At 44.8% G+C, this 21,354-nt stretch overlaps 2 protein-coding genes across 14 annotated transcripts in view; one reads left to right on the forward strand and one right to left on the reverse strand.

The window, feature by feature from the left end:
• Nucleotides 1-20,778, forward strand: part of LOC309797051 (NACHT, LRR and PYD domains-containing protein 12-like) — a 48,656-nt gene extending 27,878 nt beyond the window's left edge. For 11 of the 13 annotated variants that reach the window (XM_082610465.1, XM_082610461.1, XM_082610466.1 and 8 more), the window contains 10 exons: nucleotides 611-2,270; nucleotides 4,274-4,363; nucleotides 9,997-10,167; nucleotides 10,281-10,451; nucleotides 12,070-12,249; nucleotides 12,942-13,112; nucleotides 13,221-13,391; nucleotides 14,083-14,253; nucleotides 14,372-14,542; nucleotides 18,687-20,778. In XM_082610465.1, the coding sequence (XP_082466591.1) occupies nucleotides 611-2,270; nucleotides 4,274-4,363; nucleotides 9,997-10,167; nucleotides 10,281-10,451; nucleotides 12,070-12,249; nucleotides 12,942-13,112; nucleotides 13,221-13,391; nucleotides 14,083-14,253; nucleotides 14,372-14,542; nucleotides 18,687-18,768 (3,038 nt within the window). In that variant the 3' untranslated portion in view covers nucleotides 18,769-20,778. Of the gene's footprint in view, nucleotides 1-610; nucleotides 2,271-4,273; nucleotides 4,364-9,996; nucleotides 10,168-10,280; nucleotides 10,452-12,069; nucleotides 12,250-12,941; nucleotides 13,113-13,220; nucleotides 13,392-14,082; nucleotides 14,254-14,371; nucleotides 14,543-15,268; nucleotides 16,081-18,686 lie in introns of those variants that run through there. The other 2 variants (XM_082610459.1, XM_082610460.1) reach the window with 2 other exon arrangements.
• Nucleotides 6,230-7,483, reverse strand: TEX13B (testis expressed 13B; the record flags this gene model as incomplete). Its single annotated transcript, XM_082610359.1, has 2 exons — nucleotides 6,230-6,868; nucleotides 7,028-7,483. 2 exons carry the CDS (start codon nucleotides 7,481-7,483, stop codon nucleotides 6,230-6,232), a joined length of 1,095 nt encoding a protein of 364 aa, XP_082466485.1.
• Nucleotides 20,779-21,354: the final 576 nt, after the last annotated feature.

Below are 21,354 nucleotides of genomic sequence, written 5' to 3' on the forward strand. Positions count from 1 at the left end.
GGGACTGAGAAGGAGAGTGATATAAAAGGCTGGGGAGTGAAGGCAGATAGGGCCCAGATCATAGCAGACCTTGTAGGATGAGGTAAGGATTTTGTATTTTATATCAAGTGCAATGAAAAGCTCTTGAAAAGTTTTGGGCCATGGCAGTGACATGATGTAATTGATATTTTTAGAAGATCACGTTGGCTGCTTGTGTGGAGAGGAGCCATAGATGGCAACAGTATAGATGAGTAGGAGGCTGTTTCAGCCGTCCAGGAAAGAGTTGATAGTGCCTTGTACTTGGGTGGTATTTGAGGTTGTAGTGGCAAATAAATGGATTGGAGGCTTATTTTGGAGATATAAATGATAGGCCTTGCTAAATAGATGTGGAGGATTCAAGGGGAAAAAAGAAATAATGAATCCTAACATTTTTCTGAGCCCTGACGAGGGTTTTTTTTTGGGGGGGGGGGCGGGCAGTGGAATAGAAATCAAGAGCTCAGATGCATGAAGTTTGAGGAGCCTTTGAAACATCATGAGTAGAGATGGTGGTGATGGTAGTATTAGTTATAGTTGTTCTTTGTACTGTTGTCTAGCATTCTGTGATTACTGACTCTTGGTGTCGCCCCATTAGATTACAGGAAAGTATTTAGAAAACATCTAAAAGAAAAATACCTAAAAAAAGGAGTTGACAAATGTTATCACCATGGCAAGCATATAGAGTCACGACTGCTTGTTGTAAAAGAACACTGTATATCAGAAAAGCCACCGTGCGGAATTCCTCAACAAAATAATTTTATTGAGATGGAACATATATTTGATCCTGATGAAGAGGGCTCCAGCTTATCCCAAACTGTGGTGCTTCAGGGATGTGCTGGGATTGGGAAAACAGCTGTGGTGCATAAGTTCATGTTTGACTGGGCAGCAGGAATGGTTACTCCAGGCAGATTTGACTATCTCATCTATGTAAATTGCAGAGAAATAAGCCGTTTTGCTAACCTTAGTGCTGCTGACCTGATCACTAACACTTTTCAAGATATAGATGGACCAATCCTGGATGTTATTCTTGTATATCCAGAGAAGCTTCTGTTCATTCTTGATGGATTTCCTGAGCTTCAGTACCCTGTAGGTGACCAGGAAGAGGATCTTAGTGCCAATCCCCTGGAGAGGAAGCCAGTAGAGACCCTCTTATGTAGTTTCGTGAGGAAAAAACTGTTTCCTGAATCCTCCCTCCTGATAACTGCCCGGCCTACAACCATGAAGAAGCTTCATTCTCTGTTAAAACAAGCTACCCAGGCAGAGATCCTGTGGTTTACAGATGCTGAAAAAAGAGCATATTTCTTGAGTCAGTTTTCAGGTGCTAATGCTGCAATGAGAGTTTTTTATGGTCTGCGAGAAAATGAAGGCCTTGACATCATGTCTTCTCTTCCCATCATCTCCTGGATGATCTGCAGTGTCCTGCAGTCACAGGGAGATGGTGATAGGACTCTTATGAGATCACTTCAAACCATGACTGATGTGTATCTGTTCTACTTTTCCAAGTGCCTCAAAACCCTTACAGGCATCTCGGTGTGGAAGGGACAGAGTTGCCTGTGGGGCCTTTGCTCTTTGGCTGCAGAGGGACTGCAGAACCAGCAGGTCCTGTTTGAAATCAGTGACCTCAGAAGACATGGGATAGGAGTGTATGATACCAACTGCACTTTTCTCAATCACTTTTTGAAAAAAGTTGAAGGAGGTGTCAGTGTCTATACTTTCCTTCATTTCAGTTTCCAAGAATTCCTGACTGCTGTGTTCTATGCCCTGAAGAATGACAGCAGCTGGATGTTTTTTGATCAAGTGGGGAAAACGTGGCAAGAAATATTCCAACAATATGGAAAAGGGTTTTCATCATTAACAATACAGTTCTTATTTGGCCTCTTACATAAAGGAAAGGGAAAGTCTGTGGAAACAACTTTTGGGAGAAAAGTGTCTCCAGGACTTCGAGAGGAGTTGTTGAAGTGGACTGAGAAAGAAATAAAAGATAAATCTTCTAGGTTACAGATTGAGCCAATGGACTTGTTTCACTGTTTGTATGAGATTCAGGAAGAAGAATATGCAAAAAGAATAATTGATGATTTAGGGTCAATTATACTGCTTCAACCTACCTATACAAAAATGGACATTCTGGCTATGTCATTCTGTGTAAAAAGCAGTCATAGTCACCTGTCAGTGTCTCTGAAGTGTCAGCATCTACTTGGATTTGAGGAGGAAGATCGAGCTTCAGCATTCATGCCACCAACCTTGACACTTAATCAGTGAGTATACTAATGTCTTTTCACCAGTGTTTTGGCCTACAGAAATGATAGGCCTTCTTGTTTATTTCAAGTATTGAGGCACATAATCATTTCTAGCATTGCCAATAAATAAACTGAATTATCTCTGCTTTCCATATTGTATGTCAATCAACACAATAAGGATTTATTGAGTATCTATCACATATTGAACACTGGCCAAGGTAGACACTGAGGGAAAGCTAACATTTGTGAGAACTTAACTATGTGCCAGGCACTGTGTTAGCCACTGTAAGTGTGTGTATGTGAGTGTCCATTAGTCTTCACTGTCTCTCTGTAAAGGTGCTTTATAATTATAAAAAGTTACGAGCATATAAATCATTAAGATTATCATTGAAGACTCTGCCATTTTGGTGTTGATGACAATTCTGGAAAAAGTTGTAAACTTAATGTTCAATTTGTCCTCACTCTTCTCTACATATATTTCATCACTGAGGCCTCAAAGAGCTCCAGGTTGGTATGGGACAGAGCTGCACTCCTGTGTATATTGCTATAAAGCCTGGGTTCTTTCTGCTAGACTCACACCTACATGGAGAGTTGAGAGCTGGAGTTCAAAGAGGCTTAGGTAAACCACTTACACAGTATGTACTCTGTATACTACAAAATACAGCTCTACTGACTTCCTAAGGCAGCCAAGAAGACTTATACCTGCATTGTCTGGAAAATGCCACTGGTCATAAGTCTGTTCTCAGTACTCAGGTTAATATGGACAGTGCCTCTCATTTAGTTGTGGGGCCAGGTGAGGGGTAGGGGACCTTGAGAAGGAGACAGGAGTGGGCAGAAGGCTCAACTTGGGAAGTGAGTTAACCCGAGTCTTTTCTCTGGTAATTGTTAGCTCCTCAGTGGGCAGTAGCATAGAGGTGGAATTGAGCATGGCATAGGTGTGTTTGTGGAAAGTGAGGAGGGGAAGGGAGGTGCAGCAAGACTTTGGGACCACAGGGGAAGGGTTATGAGAAGTTACATGGACTTGGAATTATGAAGCACTTTGGCTACAGTGTCTTCATGAATTCATGACAGCTTCAATCCAACCATATATTATAAAGTAAAATAATGGACAGTATACATTGAGAGATTTTAAGCACTGATGGAAACACAAACACAAAGGGGCTTCTAGCTCATTTTGGGTTTCCAGAAAGTCAGCCTTAGATGGAGTCCCCATCCTTCAACCCCATTGCTTTCATCAGAAGGCTTATTTTCAAAGTTTAACCCCCCCCAAAAAACCCCCCCACAAAATACCCACTTTTCCCAAGCGTGTTGACTGAGAGTTTACTGCAGTTGATCCTTGAACAACAAAGATTTGAACTGTGCAGGTCCACTTACATGGGGATTTTTTTCAATAAATGTGTACTACAGTACTATAGGATTGAGGTTGGTTGAATCCTCGGATGCAGAACCTCCGATATGGAGGGATAGGGAGGGCTCACTGTGAAGTTTTATGTGGATTTTCAACTGTGGGGGTGTTGGTACCCCTAATCCCCATATTGTTCAAAGGTCAACCGTATTGAGCTTTCCTAGTTCTCAATTATTGTCGTTAATTCTTCTATTAGTACTGACAACCAAGAATCAGTTACAGTGTACAGATAGCTTGGGCAAGTCACTTGACCTCTCTGAGCATCTGCAAAATGGTGATTACAATACCTGTCATTGGATTAAGGACCAGGTAAGATAAATTCTGTGTGTAAAGTGTTTACCTCGGTGCCTGGCATACAGTACCACGGCTTTGGCTTTGGAGTCAGACAGACCTGAGTACTGACCTTCATTCTGTTCCTATGTGACTTTGGGCAAATTACCTTTTTGTGCCTTAATTTCCTTATCTGAAAAATGGGATAATACCTCCTAAGGTTATTTGTAAATACCTCCTAAGGTTTTTGTAAATTAGTACTAAGATGGCAACAGAAGCCAAAATAAGCCTGTTACTTAAAATTTTGTTTTTAATCATTTTATTTTTGCTTTCTCATCTCTTTTAGGCCCTTCCAGCTGCGTAATTTGCCAGTCTCTCCACTACACTTGCTCTGCCAAGCACTGCGTAACCCATACTGTAAAGTCAAAGACCTGAAGTAAGTTGAACTTTGCTTTAAACTCTTAGGTATTTGCAGGTAAAGACTGGGTTGCTAGAAATCACACTCCCAGCTGATGAAAAGATACGCTACAAGCCTAGAAGGGGTAGGGAGTCAGGCAGTGATCCCTGCCAACCCCTCCTGCCTCTTCTCCTTTTGTATGTGCTGTTTTTGCTGTAGCAAGTGCGTGTCAGGCTGTAAAACCCAAGAGTTTGTGTCTGATGCCCGTCCTGGCCCTACCCCACTCCCCTGCCTTTTCCTTCCAGACTCCCATTGTCTTTCCCCTTGGTTTCCTTCTCTCTCCCTCCGTTGCCCACCCCCATCCTCCTCCGCAATTATTCCCCCAAGTGCCACTGCTCTGAAGCCCCCACCCCCCACCTGGACCTTACGTCCTCGCTCACTCTCAGGTGAGTTGTCTGCTTGTCTGTCCACATCATACACACACAGACAGGAGCCTGCTTGGTTTCCCACCTCCTCGCCACACAGATCGGTGTCTGCTTTCCTTCCCTTCTGCCCCAGAGGAAGAGGTAGCCTTTCCAAACTCAAACGAGCCAGTAAATTCACTTACTTTTTTGTATTTTTGTGAACATTTATTTTACTTTACACAACACCAAAGTATATAAAGACATAAAAGCCCTCCATCCCACTGCCCCGTACCCCTCCCCACCCTATACCCCCACTCCTGCTTCCCCACTGGGGACTGGGGAGGCTTCTCCTGTCATGGGGCTGAACGATAGTAGTCCTCGTCTGCAGCTGGTGCTGGTGTCCTGTGTGTGCAGCCCTGAAGGACTCCTTTAGGGGTGGCCCTGCTGTAAGCCCGGGTTTAACCCCAGGCCTGTTTTGATTGTTTCTCATGATGTAACTCGCCCAGAACATGAATGAGCTTCCTGTCCAGTTCATTCCTGGAGACTTGGGACGCAGGAATCCCCACTACCCATCACTCCCTGATGCACCTCCCCTGCCAGTTCTGGCATTTTCTTTGATGGTTTGTGGTTTGCAACTGCTCTTCTGGTGTAAATTTCTGGCTTGGCAATAATCTGGTTGCCCAGAACAAGAACCCACTCAAGTTAGCTTAAAGACAAAAGGATCTGTGTAAGCACAACTGCAGGAAGTGAAAAGTGGTCGGGCTGCCACTCTGCACATCCAGGGTCACGGGATCAACCCCTCTCTGCTTCTCTGTCTCTCTGCTCCCTGGGGCCTCAGACTGTGATTCTCTAAAGGGCACCGGGCCTTTGTAAAGCACGTGGTTCTGTTCCCCCACAGCCAAGGCCAGGCCTCAGCTATGGCCTCGGTGTCCATGACCCCGACCTTGCCCCCGACTCCCAGTGACCCACTGCTTCATTGCCCGACACCATCCTGGCTATGTAATCTGCCTCTCTGTTCAGATTCTCTAGTGTGAGGATCTGTTTGTCTCAGGATGGGTCAAATGTCCACTCCTGCTCCAGTCATCTACAGTCTAGTTTCAGGGGTGGGGGGGAAACAGAGACGGGGGTGTTATATACTGTCTGCCCAGGTCCACCAGATGCTAGAGTTGGGGAGAGACACACACAGAAGCGGCAGTAGTTCTGGGGTGTCGAGTACTAGTGCTCTGGAACACAAAGAGGGTCATCAGAACACGTCTGTCTCTCTAGGTCTCTCTCCCTCTAAGCCCCTAATCTACAACTTCCCCAGCCACCACCCCATACCCTACCTCCCACCCCATTTCCCCTCCTCTCTCACAGCTCCCTTGCCCCATTCACCCACCCACCCACCCACCCTTTCCTTCCACTCCTCCCAAGCCCTCCCCCACCCTCCCCCTCCCTCTGAAAACTGACTTCCCATCAGGGTACGTTTCTATTCTGTTTCACATTTCTGAATTCAAGGATTTTATAGCCAGATTCCCCTCCCACAGTATAAGCAAATTTTCTCCCCTGGCCTTCGAAGTACTGGAGGTCTCCCCTGCTGGTGGGGATCAGAGTCCCTCCCTTCTCTTTGTGGTTCTTGAGGGCCCATTCCCTGGCCCCCCACATCAGACCAAAAGCTAGAATAAGAGGGCCCCAAGCGGGGAGACGTCTGAGATGGAGCTCCTGCTGTGAACGGCGCTGCTGGTGGGGAGGACATGGGTGTGTCTGGGAAGGGGAATAAGGGGCATGAGTGTGAGGGTGGGAATGAGGCAGGGAGCTGGGCAGGAGGGGGTTTCTGTGAGGCTGTGGACCTGGACTTTGCTATCCCAGATACATAAAGCCTGCCTGTATCCACGGCCCAGCGACCTCTCTCCCTCTGCCCCCCAGAGGTGTACATTGTCTGGTTCCCGAATCCGAGAAGCTGCATATGGTCTCCACGCAGCTCCTCGGCTCGCCTGGCAGCTTCTGACCCTTCCACATCCTTCTGTCTTCCTCCTCCTCCTGTGGCTCCACCAACGGCTGCAGTAGGAGCAGTGGCCCCTGCCTCCTCTTCCTCCTCACCTGCTCCTTCTGCCCCGGTCCAACTGGCAGTGGCCAGGCCTGGTCCCTTTGCAACCGGCTCCTGGACAGAAGTGAGCAGATCTGAGACCTGTTCTGGGGGCAGGGATGGCGGGGCAGCGGAGCGGCGAATGGCACTGGTGGGGGGGACACGGGAGCAGCGAACGGGACTTGGGGCGGGTCCTGGGACGGGCCAGGGACCAAGTCAGAGTAATCTTACTACCTGAAACAGCTTCCACCTCAGGAGGTCCCGCTCCTTCTGCACCTCCGTCAGCCTGACATGGGCTCGCCGCATCAGGGAGGCCGCCTCCTTGCGCTCCACTTCGTGCTGTGCCTTGAGCAACGACAGGTCTGAGACCAAGGCCTTCTTGGCCGTCTTGTGCAGTTTGGACAAGTCGTTCAGCCACTGCTCCCTGTGCTTGTGTAATAGGTTCTGCCTGTGGTTGAAGCGCACGCCCAGGGCCAAGGTGCCCCAGGCACAGGCCTCTTTGGCCTCGCTGGGCACCTGATTATCCTCCAGTATGGCCTTGAGCTTGTCCTCCACCGCCTCCCAGGACAAGGACATATTCTCGAAATAGAACGCAAAGCCTTTCTCGTGCCTGGCCATCCTCTCGTTGATGAAGGCCACCACGTTGCCATGCCGGAACCCAGTACCGGCGTCCTTGGAGCTCAAGGCCATGATAGCTGAGGGCCTTTGGGGCTTGGCTGGCCCTGTGGGGATGAATCAACCAGTTGTCCCCTCCCCCCTCCCTCAGTCTCCTCATCTCCGCTTGCCTTCCCCCTCCCCCCTCCCCGCCTCGTAAAGAGCTCTCCCCCCGACTGGCTTGCCCTGCCCCAGGACACCTCCTGCTAAGCCTTACCTCCTGGCTACTACGGGTCCAGGCCGAACACACGGGCCTACCACGCTTAAAGAGAGGGCACCGCTCGCTCGCTCGCTCGCTCGCTCGCTCGCTCTTTCTCCGACGAAGCAAAGCCTCGCGTTACCCCTTCACGCTTTACGTTGGGACTGTTCCAACTTCCAGAAACAGCGGGGGTGGGTGGGGTGCATGAGGAAGATTCCCGCCCCCCACCCCCGACATAAGGGAACCCCCTATGCTGTTGAAAGTCTTTGCAGGCGGGAGAAACAGGAGTGGTCAGAAAAGATTCAGAACCAAGAACGGGAAGCGCTTGTAATCAAGTACAAAAATCTCAAACACCCCACCACCACCACCATAATGGTTTGTTCCACTCGGTGGCCCTGCCCTTCCTAGAGGTGGACTATTCTAGAACCGGAAATAGCCCCCACCCCTCAGTGGCCTCCGCTACCCTGTGGAGGAAGAAGGTGGAGCCGGAGTACAGCCTTATCACCATCACCCTAAGTGGTAATAGCTCCTGGCCATATCCCACCCAACGTGTCTTGAATTTCTCTGCCTCCAGGCCTTCCCCCCTCCCCCTGGGCAATTTATTCCCTGGACCACTGCAGCCCTCTGACCCCAGGTTTGTTTCCTGCCCTACCCTGGCATCAGAGGGATCTGACCATGTCTCTTTAAACTTCTAATGGTTTTTCCAGGCGTAGAGTATAAACCAGACAGCCCTCAGGTTGAGTACTACTTTGCCACTTACTGTATGACCTTGTGCTATAATTAATTTTCAGTTTTTACCTATGGGCCTAAGATGAGGACTGAATGACAAAGAGCATGTAAAGTAGTAATGTTTTCTATGGTCCCATTTTTGTAAAATGTACAAACTCTGTGTGTGTGTTTGCATATGTTTCTATGATCTTGGAGAAAGGAGTGGGAGCATACACATCAGACTCTCAATGCAGGGGGCCTCTGGGGGGTGGAGTTGGAGGGGAAGTTGGGAAAAAGTTTTCGTCTCTTAAAATAGATCTTTCGGGGTTCCCTGGTGGCGCAGTGGTGGAGAGTCCGCCTGCCAATGCAGGGGACACGGGTTCGTGCCCCGGTCCGGGAGGATCCCATGTGCCGCGGAGCAGTTGGGCCCGTAAGCCATGGCCACTGAGCCTGCGCGTCCGGAGCCTGTGCTCCGCAACGGGAGAGGCCACGACAGTGAGAGGCCCGCATACCGTAAAAAAAAAAAAAAAATCTTTCTGTGATTTCATTTGTTACAGAGAACATATGATGGTATATGTATGCATGCATTAAAAATCTGGAAAATTATATACCAAAATTTTAACAGTGGTTATCTTTGGGTGGTAGGGATACAGAACTTTCTCAAAAAAACTTTATTCTTTTTTTTTTTTTTTTCGGTACGCGGGCTTCTCACTGTTGCGGCCTCTCCCGCTGCGGAGCACAGGCTCCGGACGCGCAGGCCCAGCGGTCATGGCCCACGGTCCCAGCCGCTCTGCGGCATGTGGGATCCTCCCGGACCGAGGCATGAACCCATGTCCCCTGCATCGGCAGGCGGACTCTCAACCACTGCGCCACCAGGGAAGCCCTAAAAACCTGTAATCTTTATATTTTCTCTACTGTAAAAATTATTTATAATAAACATGTATTATGTTTTTCAGATTTTTAAGATATTTTTTCCTGATAACTTCTGATCACTGTAAACAATTTCTAAATATCTAGAAAGTTTATGTCTCCTTGTAATCCAACCCTTCCCTTCAACCTGGAAGATAACCATTGTTAGCAGTTTGATATATATCTTCCAGTATTTTAAAGTAGGCCATAACAAATAATTGGCAGTTTCTCAAATGAAGCATCCCATCTCTTGCCTCCTCGCTTTCACTCAGGCTGCTCCATGAGTGGATTGTCCCTCAGCGCCTCCTGCTCTCCCCACTCCCATTCTCCTCATCCATCTAAGTCCTGTTCAACTTTTATTACCCTTTCAGAACAACACTCAAGTAGCGGTTCTTCTTACAAATATTTCTTGATCCTCCAAACCCCACCTCAAGCTAGGCTGAATTGTGCCACCTTTCTGTGTCCTCATGATACCTTGTGCATACCACTTGCACTACTTTTCACACTATTATAATCCATGATTTTCTAATTTTTCCCCATTAACTGGGCATTCCTTGAGGGCAGGGTCTGGATCTTAATTATTTCTGTGTTTTCAGCATCTAGCACAGTGGTAAGCATCTGATAAATTAATTATTGAATGAATTTAAATAATTCATTACATCGGTAAGGGACAAACGGGTACCTTTAAAGAGAGTTCTATTTTCTTCTCTGAAATGCCTTTTTCTCCACACAGACTGATTTTCTGCCACCTCACAGCTTCTTATGGCAGAGACCTTGCCTTAGTATTTGAAACCAACCAATATCTGACAGATTTGGAATTTGTGAAAAATACCCTGGAAGATTCCGGAATGAAGCTTCTGTGTGAAGGATTAAAACAGCCAAACTGTATCTTACAGACGTTGAGGTAACTGAGCAGGAGAATTTGTTGTCTGTGTTCATGTAATTTTTTTGTCAATTTCTTTTGTTTTGGGATAGAGCATGAATAAGGTAATGAGGTCATTCTTCTGTTCTCTGAAGGTTGTACCGATGCCTTATCTCTCCTGCTTCTTGTGGTGCACTAGCAGCTGTTCTCAGCACCAATCAGTGGCTCACTGAGCTGGAATTCAGTGAAACAAAACTGGAAGCTTCAGCTTTGAAATTGCTCTGTGAAGGCTTAAAAGATCCAAATTGCAAAGTACAGAAGCTCAAGTAAGTTGTCACTATTAGTTTCCATACTGCAAGAAAAAATTTAAAAATATTGCAGCTCAAGATGGATGTTATATGATCAAAACACATTTCAAGGAGTCATGGAGAGGAAGAATAAAAGTGGCAATAACGTTAATGACAATAATGAAACCCCACACTTACCAAGCAATTACTTTGTGCTAAGCATCCTGCTGAGTGCTTTGTATACATGATTTCCTTTCATGTGCACAACAGCTCTGAGAGATTCAGGTTACTCTCCCCATTTTAGCAGATGAGGAAACAGAAACCCAAGTTCAAAAGGCTAAATAACATGGCAAAGGCACAAGTAGAAACCTAGATGTGTCTGACTTCAAAGTCCATGTAGTGACCGTAATAAAACATTTACCATATATGTATTAGTCAGGTTTCTCCAGAGAAACAGAACCAAAAAGATGTGTATAAATATAGAGAGAGATTTATTTTAAGGAATTGGCTCACGCGGATTATGGCAGCTGTCAAGTTCAGTATCTGCAGGGTAGGCCAGCAGACTGGAGACACAGGGAAGAGCCAGTGTTGCAGTTCAAGTCAAAAGGCAGTCCACTGGCAGAATTCCATCCTCTTCCTGGGAGGTCGGTCTTCCTCTGTTAAACTTTCAACTGATTGGATGAGGCTCACCCACATTATGGAGGGTAGTCTACTTTACTCAAAGTGTACTGATTTAAAAGTTAATTTCATCTAAAAAGTACCTTCACAGAAACATCTAGAATAATGTTTGACCAAATATCTGTTACCATGACCTAGCCAACTACTTGACACATAAAATTAACCATCACAACATATATGTGGGGTTTTCTAAAGTAAAATCTCTTTAGCATTAAAGCTTTCTAAATCCACTTTGAAACTCATTTTTTGGGCAAAATACCTCTATTTAAAATTTCCAAGTTGGGGAAATATAGATACATGATGTCCTTATGAGCCCTCGTCAAGACTGAGTTTGGAGCCTGGTAACTCAAGAGGAAATTGAAGACTCAGAGGTTTAATGTATATCATAGAAATTCTTGAAAGTGATGGAAGAGAAAGTTGATGGGAAATAGTTCAAGGAATTGGACTACCTAATATGGAGAACCAAAGATTGAGAAGATGGGAAGGTCAGTAGAAGCCACTCTTTGTGCCAAAGAAGAAATGTTATATGGATGATGGTGATGAGCTGGGTCTCTCTAAGGATGGCAAATTAATTAGTAATGAACTTATAGATAAAAGAAAAGGAAAGGAAAGATCTTTTGACTGTAAACTTTATTAAGGATGATTATAGCATTTTCCCCTGTGATTCGAAAGAAGATATGAGATAGAGTGCTAAAATCCATGCAGGGAATTAAAATGAGGTTAGGTCGTGTTGATATTTCCTCCCAATTCTTTCCTTTTTGGGGGCAGTCAACATGTTTTGAGTTCTCATTGGGGGACACAGTGTTGTGGGAGCAACATAAAAGTCACTCTCATGGGTAAAAGGGGGTTGTGACATATTCAAGGTTGGGGGGTCTCGTATGGGTGAGCCTGTATTTTCTTTGCTCATGATATTTTGCGGGTAGGGAGTAGGATGATAAAGTGGCCAATTCTGTGTCTGTTCATCTTTCTTTCTCTCCAGGTTGTGTGCTAGCTTTCTCCCTGGAAGTTCAGAGACTATTTGCAGATATCTTGCCTCTGTTCTCATTTGCAATCCAAACCTCACTGAGCTGGACCTCAGTGAAAATCCCCTGGGGGACACAGGGGTGAAGTATCTTTGTGAGGGTCTCAGACATTCCAACTGTAAAGTAGAGAAACTAGAGTAAGTTTTTTAGAACTATCTGGCATCATCTTATAACTATTGAACTTGTTAAATGCCTGCTGTGTGCCAGGATCTATGCTTGGTGCTTGCCAGAAGTTATTTCACGTAATTCACTCCTTGAAATAACGATATAGGGTGGCTTTTCTGACCCCATTGTACAGATGAGGAAACTTTGAGGATTGGGGGAAAAGTGACTTGTCCAAGGTCACACCATTAAAAAGTGGTATAGTCAGGATGTGACTCCAAAATCTATCTCCATACCCCATGCTCTTTCCAGTATTACTACCATCCTGTGTGTTTACAGGAGTGATGCTAATTAAATATTAACTCTGTAAAAAATACTACTATGTACCCAACACTGGGCTAGATGTGGATGGAGTTGTCAGAAGGACTACAAGTGACAGGGCTGCCCTTAAGGACACACAGATATGAAACAGTTAGAGAGCAACACAGTTCAACGTGTAATCAAGTGCCGAACACTGTAGAATCATTTAGAAAAGCCAGATGAGCCCAGGGAAAGGGAGGAGGTCACTGGGGGCTGGAGACCTCAGGAGGAGGCTCTGTGTAAGTGGTGGGCCAGGAGCTGGAACTTGGAGGATGGCTAGGACTTAGCTAAATGGGGAGGCTGGGAGAACATTCCCAGGAAGCTAAATGACAGCAGTGGCTGATTTTTCTTCTTTGTCTCTGGGTAGCTTGAGCACATGTTACCTAACAGATGCTAGCTGTGTGGAGCTCTCTTCTTTCTTGCAAGTGAGTCAGACTTTAAAAGAGCTGTTTGTGTTTGCCAATGCCCTGGGGGACACAGGAGTACAGCATCTCTGTGAAGGTCTGCGGCATGCAAATGGTATAATCGAGAATCTTGTGTAAGTGTCTGCTTGTCCTTGTCCTTCTCGTGGGCACTGGCATTTGAGGTTCGGTGGGACTCCCTGCTGCCATGGTTAACAGCCACCTTGGTGTCCCCATCCCTCCAGGCTTTCCGAATGTTCCCTCTCTGCAGCTTGTTGTGAGTCCCTCGCCCAAGTCCTGAGCTCTACCCGGAGCCTGACAAGGCTGCTCCTAATTAATAACAAAATTGAAGATTTGGGACTGAAATTGTTGTGTGAAGGATTAAAACAGCCTGACTGTCAGTTAAAGGATCTGGCGTAAGTATCGTGGACAATAGCCACAGGCAGAGTTCCTTGATGTTTCAGCAACTCCCAAAATTAAATGATTTTTTTCTGGCCTGGTGATATAATCTCTGAGGAAACAATAAATGAAGACCCAGATAATTTAGGGGGAATAAATCTTCCCCTCTCCATAATCTCTGTTTGGCCCTGACCCAAGGGATTTTTTTTTTTTACATGACACTCTGATTTTCTTTTCTTTTTAAAATAAGTTTATTTATTTATTTATTTATTTATTTATTTTTGGCTGCTTTGGGACTTCGTTGCTGCGCGGGCTTTCTCCAGTTGTGGAGAGCGGGGGCTACTCTTGGTTGTGGTGCGCGGGCTTCTCATTGCAGTGGCTTCTCTTGTTGTGGAGCACGGGCTCTAGGCATGCGGGCTTCAGTACTTGCGGCACGCAGGCCCAGTAGTTGTGGCTTTCAGGCTCTAGAACGCAGGCTCAGTAGTTGTGGCACACGGGCCTAGTTGCTCTGCGGCATGTGGGATCCTCCTGGACCAGGGCTCGAACCCATGTCCCCTGCATTGGCTGGCGGATTCTTAACCACTGCACCACCAGGGAAGCCCGCCACTCTGATTTTCTAATGTGTTTTTCTAGTGGGTAATCCTAATACCTAAAGTGACCCAATGCAGATGAAATGATGCCAACCTTATCTACCTTACTTCCTGGCAGACTGTGGACCTGTCACCTGACTGGAGAGTGTTGTCAGGATTTGTGCAATGCACTGTATACCAATGAACACCTACGAGTTCTTGACCTCAGTGACAATGCCTTAGGGGACGAGGGCATGCAGGTGCTGTGTGAAGGGCTGAAACACCCCTCCTGCAAGCTACAGACCTTGTGGTAAGTGCACAGAGACTCTTTGTACCCTGGGCTCTTGTTCCAGGCTGTATATGAAATGGAGGGTCACTGTGGAACTTGGTAAAACCAATTTCTTTCTTGAATCCCCAATCCCCCATAGGCTAGCAGAATGTCATCTCACAGATGCATGCTGTGGAGCCCTCGCCTCTGTCCTCAACAGAAATGAGAACCTAACGTTGCTAGACTTAAGTGGAAATGACCTTAAGGATTTCGGAGTTCAGATGCTGTGTGATGCACTGATTCATCCAATATGTAAACTACAAACATTCTAGTAAGTTACTGTGGTGGGGGAAGTGGGAGAGGGGGGTCAGGACAGGCACATTGGGTTTGATCATAGTCATTGCAGTGAGAAAAGAGAAGAAAATATGAGGGCTGGCCATACCTAGGCAAAATATCAAAGTAAGTGAAATTACCAGTAGGCCTCTTCCTTGGACACAGGGACAAGGAGAGAGGTAGAGAACAGGTAGTGCTGGATCCCATTACTAAGAAAAGCAACAGGGTGTAGGAAAAAGAGCATCAGATCCACATTCTGCTAGGTCTGGCTTAAATACTAGGTCTAGCATCTACTAGCTATATGCCCATGCTTACTTAACCTCCCTGAACTTGAGTATCCTTGTCTATAAAATGGGGCTAACGTGAGTAGTACCTGACTGCCTGGTGTTAGCATGGGGATTGCATGAAGTGAGACGTTAATTATGAATGTGCAGCCCCTGGCACATAGGAGGTACTCCATAAATGTTAGACCCTTTCCCTTTCTTCTTCTAATACCTGCCAGAGGGCTTGATGTTTACACTTTGAGAGTCTTCAAGACTCAGGGGGATGAAGCTGTTACAGAATTACAGTTACAGAAAGTGGAGGTCTTCACCCTTTCGGGTCAATATCCATCTGCCAGCTCAGCAGGCAGGCATAACACACAAAGTAATTCTTAAATAGGATATAGCTATGCTCTGTTGGCAGCTAACCAGTGGCCAAATGGCCATTTATTTCTGGCATTCAGAACTGGAACACATAATGGAAAATAAAGGCTGAGTGCAAAAATTCCACATTCCAAAGCCAATTTGATGGATTGAAGCGTAAATGAAAACAGCATAAAGGCCTGATTGCAAGTCTGGCTGAAACAGAAGCTGGTTCTCTACTAGCAAAGTGAAGTCTGTTAGACTCGAGACTGTGGTAATTACTGCCCAGGAAGAGGGAATTATTCACAACATAATAAGCCTCAGGGGTTTAGGGACCTCCCTGTTGTCTTTCTCAGAAAAGGGTGACTGGAGTCTGTATTTTCAGTAGGTTGAAATAAACTCAACAATCAATCCTAATGTTTCTTTAAATATAGAGTGATTTAATGTGGTAGCACCCTATGGTGTGTAAGCTTCAGCAAAAGTCCTAAATGACATCACAGAGAAATTATTTTGTGATGCCATTATTTATTTTTTATTGTAAATTGTTGCACCATTTGCTGTTTCTCTCACCCTTTGTCTTTTAACCAATGTGCTTCCATTGTGTTTTCAGGCCAACCTTCAAACCCTTGTAATTTGTCAATCTACAAGTTGATAGCAGTGTGCAATAGTAGCTCAAAATACAAAATAAAGGACAGACACACACGCACACACAGAGTAGACACCATTCACTGACCTCAAATAAATTTTGAACATTAGAGTGTATATAAGACAGATAACACTGAAATCAATAGAAATATATACTTGCCCAAGTAAAGTGAGAGGAAACTGTTGGTCATTTAATGTGGTGGTGGGCTAGAGAGGGGATAAATCCAGGAGAGCCTCCTAAAAGGGGAGTCTTGTCTGAGAATTGGAAAGGCTGAAGGAAGAAGGTTGTTTTCTAAGAAGAGCTGCTTCAGTATGAGGTCTGAATCTTATTCCTCATTGTATTTTCCCCATAAACTTTCTAGTTCAGTGCTTTGCGTTTAGTAAATGCATATAGGAAACCAGTTATTAACTTAGAACATCTTGGGGCAAGGCAAAGAGACAGTTGATGATATGTTCAATAAAGACTAGGTATCTAGACCTTCAGAAGATTGAGGGGAAAAAAAGAGGTTGTGGCCTCAGAGTGACAGTGCTCACCTTCACTCATTCTACAAGCACTTGCTGAATATCTGCTATGTGCTAGGCAAATGTGCCAGGTGCTGGGAGACAAGAATGAGTAAGGTGAGAGACATGATTTGTACTCTTTAGGGACCAGTGGACCTAGTGGTAGAGACAGGCACATAAACTGATGAATGCAGTAGGGTAATCATGAAATCTTAAGGGAACCACGGCAGGAGACAACTCACCCAGCCCAGGAGGCTCAGGGAAAGATTCCTGGAGGAAGGGCCACCTGAGTTGAGTCTTGGGACTATAGCCAGGGAAATGGGGGTAAGGATGGAGAAGGGTAGTCCATGCTCAGGAGATAGCATGAGCAAAGGTAGACAGACAATAAGCAGCATGTTTTGTGGTACTTGAGGGGGATAGAGGTGGGAAACCTCTAGGAAGTTCGCTGTTGTTAGAGCATAAAGTGCAAAGCAGAATGTGTCAAGAAATGAGACTGAAGGGGTATGCAAGGCCTTGTATGCCATGTGTGATTAGTAAGATCTGTTTGCAGAATTCCGGGTTCGAATTCAGTTGTCTCTCTTTTCTTTCACATATCTGAGTAGTAGTACATTTGGGGGCCTTTCCTCACCTTTCCAAAACTGGTTCCAAAGATGGAGCCAGTTTTGCTTCCAAAGCTGGTTGGAGAATCAGTCCACTGCTACTGCTGTTTCTTACTGCCACATGGGGCTCATCTTGAGAACTGATGATCCTACCCAGTCCCACAGAAGCTTGGTGACTGGATGGTGATACCCTGGCTGGTGTGGAACCCTCCCAGCCCTGCAGTGCCGTTATACTTGGACTCCGAGGTTACATATATTTTAGTCCACACCCAAATGTGCAGTCATTGTTCTCTAAAGTACCATATGTGTCAGAGTGTCTGGGTCTAGAAGAGCTCTTTGAATCAGCCACAGGTATGTATGTGTGAAGCCAGTCCTTGCCCACAAAGATGTAGGCCCCTGAGTTGAGTCAGGAGCCCCACTTACGCCTTCTTCTTTCTTCAAGATATTTTATTTTTGGTGCCTTGGTGCCTTTCCCAGGCACTGGGCCTTGGATAAAACCCCCTAGATCACCCTGACACATGTTCCTAACTCTAAATTTGGAAAGAAGGGGTTGAGAGTAGGTGGTCTCTTAACTCCCAGAAAACCTCCAGGCTTCCTAAGCATATTGACCTGCCTCTTCTCCAGCAGTGAATTATACATGTCAGGTGGTAAGACAGCTTTTGCTAAGTCACTCAAAAAATTCTAAAGTTCTTGTTACACTTCCATGGCGTTAAATGTCTACTTACCCTACAATTGCATAACTAGCAGGGCTACTCATTTCACTTTGCTAGATAAAGATTAGCTTCTATCTATTAAAAACTAAAAACTGTACCTCACTACACACTTGAAAGAGTTTATACCTTCTTTTGTAGTCAATAGGTTTTAATCAGGGATACACATGTGGAGTTTGAAGTGCCTGCAGGACATTGTGGGAAGTTTTCTAGTAGGTAACAGTTGGATATAGGAGTGTTCCCTGGAGGTGATAGCTGAAGCCATGGCAATGGATGAGATCCTCTAGGGAGAATGAGAAGAGAAGAACCTCTGAGGAACATCTCTTGGGAATTAGCCCTGGGCAGTACCAACTTTTAAGAGGTGGGTATGGAAAGGAAAACCCATGGAGAAAACCAAGAGAGAAAGGTGTCCTGGAAGCTATGGAAAAAGTGAGTTTCAAGGAGGAATTGCTCAACAGTGTCAAATGCAGCAGAGATTTCCAAAATGATGAGTACTGAAAAGTGTCCTTTGGATTTACCAATTAGGAGGTCATAGGTGACCTTGTCAGGGGCTGTTTAGTGGTGTGATGGGGCTGGAAACCAGATTGCAGTGACTTGAGAAGATGGAAGATAAAGAAGTGGAGAAGGAGTCGAGACTACTTTTTCAAGACTTTTGTGAAAAGGAGAAGAAATGTGGGGTCGTAGGCTGGGGAGGGATTGTTCATTTTCTTTTTTGTCTTGCTTTTTAGCATAGGCAAATTTGTAAGCTGAGAGAAAGGAGCCCATAGAGAGGGAGAGGTTATAGATACAGGATCAGGAACTGATGGACTCATGGAGCAGGGCCTTGGACAAATGCAGGGAGGGATAGGAGTGAGAGTTCAAGAGGAAGTTAAGCATTTTCTCTTTTGAGATCCGAGGAAAGCAGTTAAGGCTGAGGGAGAAGGAAGATACTGGAGTGGATGAAGTAACTGAGTGGTGTTGTGGTGCAAGTGTGAATAGGAATCTTATCCTTAAGAACAGGAAAGAAAGGTACTGAAGGCGTCTGTTGGCTTGACTTGACACAAGATTCTTTTCATTTTTCATAGCATTGACACGGATCATTTACATGAAGAAACATTCAGAAAAATAGAAGCTTTAAAAATGAGCAAGCCTGGAATCACCTGGTAGTTTTCAAGGAGAGCCCCTGAATCAGCTGCATATAGACCTCCTCTGTCTGGCACCATCTCTAACAGTTGGGCAGTATTCTTGTTCTAAACCTATTAACCTTTGCTGAGGACGCTAGTGTGAAACAAGCAGCAGTGATTGCTATTTCTTACATAGAACCATCCACTAAATAGGATGTAAAAGGTGGAAGCACCTTAGTTGAAATGTCTTCAGCAATAATACCTTACATTCTTATATTGTGTTACAATGTTTACTGTGTTTTTACAAAAACCTTCCAAGGTCAGAAGATGAGGCTCAGAGAGGTTGTGACGAGCTCCAAGTCACACAGCTCAGTGGGAGAGTTGGGACTAGCATCCAGCCAGGTTTCCCAATACTCAGACAGGGCATGGAAACAATAGAAAAAAAGACATGTGAAGGAGTCCACTTAAAGAGACAAGATACCTGAAATGATTAAAGAACAAGAGGGTGGACAAACACATGTTATATATTATGGTGCTGATTTTAAGTAAAACTGTAATTCACAAAAAAAAGAGGAATGAGTTGGGTTACTAGGTAAAGGCTTCATTGAGGTGAGACTTAATGTGGGCCTTGAGAATGAATAGGATTAAGATGTGGGGAGATATACTGGCCAGTGGCTATAAGACTGCAGGCAAAAGGGCTATGTTTGTGAGCAGCTCACCAGAAGCACCTAGGGAGAGAGAAATACTTGCATTAGAGTTTCTTGAGCTGCCACAATATTCATATCCTAGGCTCCTGAGGGTGCTCTCCAGTTCCCAGGCTCCACTCCCTTTCTGAACTTTTAATACCTCCCCCATGTGTTTGTTCTTGTTCATGGACTCTTATGACTGACTCACTACTCATCCCTCACAGCGTATTCCGTAGCCTAGCATGGATCCTGCACAACCCCATATTTCTATCTCTGCCTGGCTTCCACAAAACACTAGATGAGACAAGTGGAGAAAGGGAGTGCCAGGCAAGGAAAATAGCACAGAGCCTGTGGGACCGACAGAAAAGTAGGCTGACCTGACTAAGGTGTAGAACTGTCTCTGGAAGCTACTTACTAGCTGTGTGACCCTGAATAAGTCACTTGGATTCTTGGAGCCTCAGTTTTCTAATCTATAAAATGGGGGTAAATTGACATTAACCTTGCAGGGCTGCTGTTCCCAGCATGGTGCCTATCCCACAGTAGGTACTTATTAATGGTAGTTATATGTATGAGTGTGTACCTATAATATAGTTGAACTGTGTAGTCTTTGAGCCCCCAGACTGTGTAGTCAGTGTGAACTGTGCATTTGAACTAAATGTGTGTGCTGGAGGTGGTGAATCTAGTGGGGGAAGAGACACACAGTGGAAAGTTATTGCAGACGAGAGGTCCAGCTCTCCATGTCCTCATCTATCATCAGGTATTGTTCCCTGCTACCCTGGGAGGTGGTAACTCTCAGAGACCCGGTCTGGCCTGAGAAGAATGGTCAAGTTAGCAATTTGTTTCCAGTTTTCTCAAGTTCTTCTTTCCCTTTAGTTATTTAACACTTATTTATTGAGGATTTATTATGTGCCAGGTTTTGTGCTAAGTGTTGGCTTTACAGAGGTGAATATGCCTTTTTCTGTGCACTTTCCTTACTATGTTCTCGGACTGCCCTGGTCCTTCTGTCAGTCTGGTGAACATCTGATAAAATTCAGTCACGTTAAGGACTCAAAGATATAATGTTAAATGAAAAATTGCAGAACCCTGTGTGTGTGTGTGTGTGTGTGTGTCTCCTGTTTGTGTACAAAAGGATAAATATGCATGTGTATGTATGTGTCCAGAGTATGTAAGGAAGGATATATACAAGAAATTGCTAACAGAAGTTACCTCTGGCAAGAGGAAGTTGGCAAGCAGGGGCACTGGGAGAACAGGAAAGGAACTTTTCATTTTCATCTATAACCCTCTGTTTTACTTGATTTTTACCATGTGCATGTATTACTTTTATAATTAATAAACTTGATGTTAAAAATAAAACTTATTCATACTGAGGAGTTATTTTTCTTCTTTTAAAACATGACAATTTAGAAGAAAATACAGGGCAGTCATTTATAAACATGACATAAAAACCCAAAGGAAGAGAAAGATCTGACAACATCAAAATAAAAAATTTCTTTATGAAAAAGAAATCACCATAAATAAAATTAAAAGAATATTGATAAACTGGAGGAACATATTTGTCATATGTATAAAGACAAGACTAATGTCCATATATATAATAACAAATGTCCAAATATAAATAACAAGTCAGTATCAAAAACAAAACAGAGGACTTGTACTTCCAGCAATAATGAAGTAACAGTGAGTGGATTTACCCTCTCACATGAACGACTCAAAAAATGGGCAAGATATGGAAAACAGCAGTTTCCAGACGTTGGATAACAGGCAGAGTTGGGACAAAAAATAGCAAGATGGTAGTTTTGAACAGAACTGTATCAGTAGTCATATTAAACTTAATGGTCTCACAGCAACCCAATTAAAAGGCTGAGATTGGTAGAATGGAAAAAAATATTTTTTAAAGACTCAACCATATGCTGCTTATAGATAATCCATTTTAAATATAAAAA

Source organism: Mesoplodon mirus, assembly GCF_964341445.2.
Source record: "Mesoplodon mirus genome assembly, chromosome: X".
Taxonomy (NCBI): Eukaryota; Metazoa; Chordata; class Mammalia; order Artiodactyla; family Ziphiidae; genus Mesoplodon; species Mesoplodon mirus.